General features: G+C 43.1%; 1 protein-coding gene across 8 annotated transcripts in view; it reads left to right on the plus strand.

Moving 5' to 3' along the window:
- LOC118300218 (rap1 GTPase-activating protein 2-like) overlaps positions 1-7,500 on the plus strand; it is a 22,827-nt gene that overhangs the window by 6,282 nt on the left and 9,045 nt on the right. For 6 of the 8 annotated variants that reach the window (XM_035624450.2, XM_035624452.2, XM_035624454.2 and 3 more), the window contains one exon: positions 7,325-7,409. In XM_035624450.2, coding sequence (XP_035480343.2) covers positions 7,325-7,409 — 85 coding nt within the window. Of the gene's footprint in view, positions 1-435; positions 576-7,324; positions 7,410-7,500 lie in introns of those variants that run through there. The other 2 variants (XM_035624453.2, XM_035624456.2) reach the window with 2 other exon arrangements.

Here is a 7,500-nt window from a genome sequence, read left to right on the forward strand (position 1 = left end):
TGAAATGTTCTCATTGAATTTTCACGATGTTGTTTGTGGTGCTGCTTGCTGATGTATCTGTTGTGTGCTGGTGGATGAGGCGTTGGTCTGTCAGTCATCTCCTCTGTAGAGTTTCAATGGCTGATGATTCCGACGGGCTCATTGAACGCTCCTGCGTGTAGAAAAACAGCAGGGGGCCGAGAACGGTGCCCTGAGGGACGCCACCCCTCAGTTCTGTTAAGAGAGCGTAGAAGCGATGACGTCGTGTCACCACACGAGAAACGACCTGACGACGTCATGACGTCACAGCTTCACCTGGAAGCTTCTGGTGTGATCGGAGGTTTTAATAAGAATCAGTCTCATCCCTCACTTCTCTCTTTTCCTCTCAGTGTTCCTGCTCCCCCCCCCCCCCCCCCCCCCCTCTCTCCCTCTGATTAAGGAGCTATAATCCTGCTGGTCCCTGTGACGCTATGGGGGAGAGAGGGAGGGAGAGAGACTGGAGAGAGGGTGAGAGAGAGAGAGAGAGTACTGGTGTATTAGATTTGAATGAGATGCTCAGTAACCGACGGCAACGCAACAATGTCGCACGACCACTGGTGAGTCTGGCACTTCCATCCTCCATCTGTGTGTGTGTGTGTGTGTGTGTGTGTGTGTGTGTGTGTGCGTGGCGCTGCGTTGTTTCAGTTTTACAGTCCTAATTTTTTTTCATGCGTATATGTAACATTCTGATCTGACCGCTGATGCATTTGAGTGTTGATTATTGAACAGTAAACGTCAGGTTGTATATTTATATTTGTTTATATTTATTTACTCATGTTGAGTTTGTTTATGTGTAACAGCTTTTAGCAACAACACAAACACTAAATCAGCTGATCGACGGACGGCTGTGACCCAACTCCATCAGGTGGAAAATACAAAACCTGCAACAGCAAGGGGATGATAGATAGATAGATAGATAGATAGATCGATAGATAGATCGATAGATAGATTCACATATTAGTCAGATCACATTTCCCCAAAATGCATTACCCCGTGTGTGTGTGTGTGTGTGTGTGTGTGTGTGTGTGTGTGTGTGTGTGTGTGTGTGTGTGTGTGTGTGTGTTTGTTTGCAGACAGTCCGTCTGTCTAGAAACTCAATCCAGCACCACTCCTCTTCCCGTTGTTGTTGTTGGTTTTGTCGCTTCCTTTCCTTGTTGTGCTGTTGTTGACATCAGTGACTCACTTGTCACCAACCAATAGCCTCCATGGAAAAGTGAAGGTCGTCGCTGCAGGTGCAGGACAGACACACGTTTCTGAAAAGTCAGTGATTTGTTGACGTTGATGCAGAGCAGCAAACGCCTGGAGGTGTGAGCAACATGTCCCGAAAGTTACAGTGTCATCTGTCACCAGTGTTACCTGCAGAGACTGATTGTAAAAATAGACTGTAGGGTTTGGAAAGTGAAGCCAATGCAGAAGCCTGTATTCTGTGTACTGACCAGCAGAGGGCGACCCTATGAGAACATGACTTGATTTATAACGTCATTAAACATTTTCCTGAGGAGTTTATGGTTCAATCTCTAGTTTCAAGTCTTCTTCAACACATGATGTTCATTTTGTACATTATGGTTAATTTACAGTGAAATAGGCTATAAAGAACTGGATGTATTGGAGCGTGGATACAGTGTGATTGACAGCTGGTACTGTCCAATAGGTGCAATGGCACCACCCAGCACAGATTCGAGTGCATTGGATTTCCTCACTGTCCGCTAGCTGTCGCTTTTATGAGAAAAATAATCCGGGTTTGCGGCTCGGCCCAGGCTCTGTAAATCGAAAACAAAAAAATGGTGAAGAACGTACCTCACGATAACACGAGTGCAGTTTGTCAACATCACTCGTCGACACCTTAAGAGACGTGCTAGCTGGTGGCGCTCCAACGCGGTGCTTTGGCCCTTGTGGTTAGTGCCTCGGACTCAAATACCGGAGATCGTGGGTTTCGCGGCCAGAGCACTAAAATCCAGAACAACAACAAAGAGAGAAACAAGCTTTCTCCAGAATCACTTACTGCCCCTTTCACACAAAATGTTTGGGGCATTTCTCTGGCCTCTGGTGGTGTGGGGTGTGAACTACAAGACATGTCATAGTTGATTCAGTGTTGTTTGTGTGTCAGCTCAGCCTGTTGGTCTTCTCGCAGAGGAAGCCCTTCAGCCCTGCTTTGAAATTGAATCTCTTCCAAATGTTTGAGAGACACTGGCTCGTTGCTCTGCGTTGTCTGTTCACGCTCTGTCAGCTTCAGACGTGCACTGAGGATAATCGCTCCATGTTTCCCTGCTGGAGGCAGAGGACTTGGACTGAGGCCTCTGCCTTGTCATCCACTGGGGTTGTGATTTTCATGGACAGTCTCTCGAGGTGTAGCCGGGGGGGCGGAGCATGTCCGACGCGGTGACCTCAGGATTTGCTTTTTGCTGATGATGTGGTTCTGGTGGCTTCATCAGATCATGACCCCCACTGCACCCTGAGGCGGATGAGGTTGACGTGTTGGGGATGAGAGTCAGGGTCATGTGGTCCTGGTTGGATCTGAAAACTCTTCCTGTTACACGAGGGGTGGATTCAGATCGTCCTTCCTATCGTCTCTTCCTATCTACTATTCCTTGACCTCATGATGTTTTCCACTGTGGTCAAGGAATAGCAGATAGGAAAAGATGGTGTTAAGATGTAAAGGAGGATTCATATGACTTAAGAAAAGCCGACAGCTGCTCAGAGAATCTGACGCCACTTTCACTAAACTACGTCGTCATGTGACGGTGGATGTTACTGATGCGTCTGTCGTGGTGAAACTACACATTTCTGAAGATGAACTACAAAAACCTCCACAGCCCCATCAGCATGTTTCAGTTTTTTACCAGCGTGTGACATCACGTTATGATTCATGTGTAGGTCCAGTACCCTCTGCTAAAGGAGATAGGAAAGGAAGCACCTTATCTAAGCATTTAGAGAATCCGAACAACCCTCATCATGTCTGCCCATGAAATCCTTCTGGGTCATTTCAAGATTTAGGAAACTTCCTACAAGCAAATTTGACAATTCGACTTCACCCCAGATGTCTGACGTCAGAACTGGACGAGCCACGTCCGATTGTTTTTGTAACTTTCTCAAACCGACAATCCAACATTCACAAAGACTTGACGCAGTGATTGACTCCATGTGAAGAGGGAGCTGAGGTGTAGCGGGATTGCTGCTGAGTCCTTGGATGAGGGTTGTTAGTTGGGTCGCTGGGGTTCACTAGGAAGGTTTTGTGGGATCGTTGGTGGACTGGGGAGGGTAAGTTCAGGTCTTAGTCTCTAGAGGATTTGGATTTTAGTTCGTATTTAGACCAACCTGTGGGGTATGGCAGCTCAAAGGGCTCTGGCATCCAGTCCAGTTTAGTTTACTGGACCTCTTTGGTGTAAAGATCACCACTCTGGGGATTCAAGAGATGGATACCAGATCCCAGATCTCGGCAGGAGAATCTTCAGTGAAGCTTCGTCGGCAACTGAATCCTGACGCTGCTGTCGGATTGTTTCAACTGTGCAGAGATGAACTGGAGGCAGTTGCTGCCTGAGAGGAGTCACTCTGAAGAGTTAGAACACGAAACCCCTCCACTGTGCGTTTGTACGTATTAACTGTTTAGTTCTGGTGGAACTTGAGAGTTAAATTTAAATTTTAATGATCAGCTTTGAAGTTTCCTCGGAGGCCGGGAGGCATCGGGGTTAGAAGGAAAATCACACATGTATTTTTCATGACTTTACATGACGAAGAATTACCAGGAACTGTGCCGACAGGGAAACGGCTTTGCCTTTCTGAAAAATATATTGGTTTCTGAATTTCATTTTATATCCACCAGCCACCCCAAACAATCCATATTGGTCGGGCTCTAATCTTGATGACATGAAATCAGCAGACACATTTGTCCCGAGTCATGATCTTCAAAACAAAAGCGTCCAGGAACTGAACTGGACTTTATTTACCACAATTTGTAAATCAGCAACACGGAGGATTCTGTCGTTTGTAAAGAGACGTGTGATATAAAATGAGCGACGCTATTTAAATTTGAAAATGAGCCGATCTGCCTGTTTCCGTCGTCGTCGTCCTTCTCATCTTTCCTTGATGATGTCGTTCCATGTTTCTCTTCTTCTCTCGTTCATTTACGGTTGTTTACACCTTGATTCTGTGAATGATGCACAAACGACAGAATGACATTTACCATAGTCTCACAGGAAGATTCACCGTGAGTGTGAACCGACTCCCAACCAGCAACGACTTCATGGGAAAAAGTGCGTGTGCGTGTGTGTGCGTGTGCGTGTGCGTGTGTGTGTGCGTGTGCGTGTGCGTGTGTGTGTGTGTGTGTGTGTGTGTGCGTGTGTGTGTGTGTGACTCGGAGTTGATGTTATCGGCTGTGACACACAGCTGTCAGTGGAGATAACGTGCCAGCTGAGAGTCAAGTTAAAAATGAAACTGGTTTTATTTTAAACTGAAGGTCAGGAGGTTCACACACACACCCACCAACCCAAACACACACACACACCCAAACACACACACACACACACACACACACACACACACACACACACACACACTTTGATTCTGATATACTTAGTATCAAACTGATATTCTTAAAGTAAAAAAGTTTTAAGTGAACTTCTGTATTATCACGTTACACTGCTTTGGATGTACACACACACACACACGGAGTCAAGTGACCTTTTCCCTCTCAGCAGGTTTCTTGTCTCCTCCTTTTTGTTCTTCTCATCTCGTTGGGTCATCGTGACCTTTGTTTGTTCTCAGGATCCAGAACTGGGTTTCTACTGGATTCAAAATCCACAGATTGTATAAGAAGATGATCACTGACTGTATATGAAGACGATCAGTGACTGTATATAAAGACGATCACTGACTGTATATAAAGACGATCAGTGACTGTATATAAAGACGATCACTGACTGTATAGAAAGACGATCACTGACTGTATATGAAGACGATCACTGACTGTATATGAAGACGATCAGTGACTGTATATAAAGACGATCACTGACTGTATATGAAGACGATCACTGACTGTATATGAAGACGATCACTGACTGTATATGAAGACGATCACTGACTGTATATAAAGACGATCAGCGACTGTATATGAAGACGATCACTGACTGTATATAAAGACGATCAGTGACTGTATATGAAGACGATCAGCGACTGTATATAGAGACGATCTCTGATTGTATATAAAGACGATCACTGACTGTATATAAAGACGATCACCGACTGTATATAAAGACGATCAGCGACTGTATATAAAGACGATCACTGACTGTATATAAAGACGATCACTGACTGTATATAGAGGCGAACACTGACTGTATATAAAGACGATCACTGACTGTATATAGAGGCGAACACTGACTGTATATAAAGACGATCACTGACTGTATATAGAGGCGAACACTGACTGTATATAAAGACGATCACTGACTGTATATAGAGACGATCACTGACTGTATATCAAGACGATCACTGACTGTATAGAAAGACGATCACTGACTGTATATAAAGACGATCACTGACTGTATATAAAGACGATCACTGACTGTATATAAAGACGATCAGAGACTGTATATAAAGACGATCACTGACTGTATATAAAGACGATCACTGACTGTATAGAAAGACGATCACTGACTGTATATAAAGACGATCACTGACTGTATATAAAGACAATCACTGACTGTATATAAAGACGATCACTGACTGTATAGAAAGACGATCACTGACTGTATATAAAGACGATCACTGACTGTATATAAAGACGATCACTGACTGTATATAAAGACGATCACTGACTGTATATAAAGACGATCACTGACTGTATAGAAAGACGATCACTGACTGTATATCAAGACGATCACTGACTGTATATAAAGACGATCACTGACTGTATAGAAAGACGATCACTGACTGTATATAAAGACGATCACTGACTGTATATAAAGACGATCACTGACTGTATATAAAGACGATCAGAGACTGTATATAAAGACGATCACTGACTGTATATAAAGACGATCACTGACTGTATAGAAAGACGATCACTGACTGTATATAAAGACGATCACTGACTGTATATAAAGACAATCACTGACTGTATATAAAGACGATCACTGACTGTATATAAAGACGATCACTGACTGTATAGAAAGACGATCACTGACTGTATATAAAGACGATCAGTGACTGTATATAAAGACGATAACTGACTGTATATAAAGACGATCACTGACTGTATATAAAGACGATCACTGACTGTATAGAAAGACGATCACTGACTGTATATAAAGACGATCACTGACTGTATATAAAGACGATCACTGACTGTATAGAAAGACGATCACTGACTGTATATAAAGACGATCACTGACTGTATATAAAGACAATCACTGACTGTATATGAAAAAAATGAAGGTAACCTTGATGATTTGGCTTCATGTTGTTAATCTTTATTTACATTTGTGGTTAAAAAAAACAACCAATTATCGACAGAAAACTGTCGTCCTGCCGTCGATGCAGATTAAGAGAGCGTAAAGAGCGTAGACAGCGATGTGGGGGATGGGCTGAAATACATAAATACATAAATTAACATATTTATTACTGTTACTGTGGATGTTAATCAAACATGTTTCCTTTTCTCAGGATATGTAAGGATCAATATTTATCATCTTTCCTGGTGGAACTGAAGCTTTGACCTGATTGACACTGATTGTTACTGTAAACATGTGAACATCTTCAGTACCTGATTATTCCAGACCTCTGGTTTTAGTTCAAAAAAAATGTTGACTTTAATATGTTGACGTCCCTCACACACGTACACACACACACACACACACACACACACACACACACACACACACACACACACAGTGCGGCTGTCGGCCCTCTGGCTGTTCCAGTTTTATCTCTTTTCAGTGAAAATGTCAGTTTGGTGAAACTAATTTGGATTTTTAACGGGACACGACGGGAGCGAGGAAAATAATAAGGGTTTCAGAGGGATGATGGGATCTATAAATGAAATTTATTATTATTATGATTATATATACTGTATATAAACTGTATGTGTGTATAATAGACAATTAGATTAGATAAAATCAAATTAGATTAGATCAGATTTAATTAAAACTTGGATTCAGTTTTAATTTGAGACTCAGGCTTTGTTCCCGACTGTCATCATCAGGGTTCATGTGCACTTTGTTGATGTTCGACGACAAAACCAAGTCATTTAGATCACGGGTGATTAATATTATTGATTATTGATCCTGACAACTCTTTTCCCGTGTTTCAGTAAACAGGACCTCCTGACCATCTCCAATGATCCTGTGGCCGACTGCCCCCCCTCACCCCCCCGCACCGCACCCCCCACCATGAAGGTAGCACACACACACACACACACACACACACGCAGACACACACACATTTTACAACAGTGTAAATTGTGTTACGTAGGATGTGACTTGAACC

This window comes from Scophthalmus maximus, chromosome 2, assembly GCF_022379125.1.
Source record: "Scophthalmus maximus strain ysfricsl-2021 chromosome 2, ASM2237912v1, whole genome shotgun sequence".
In the NCBI taxonomy this organism is placed as follows: Eukaryota; Metazoa; Chordata; class Actinopteri; order Pleuronectiformes; family Scophthalmidae; genus Scophthalmus; species Scophthalmus maximus.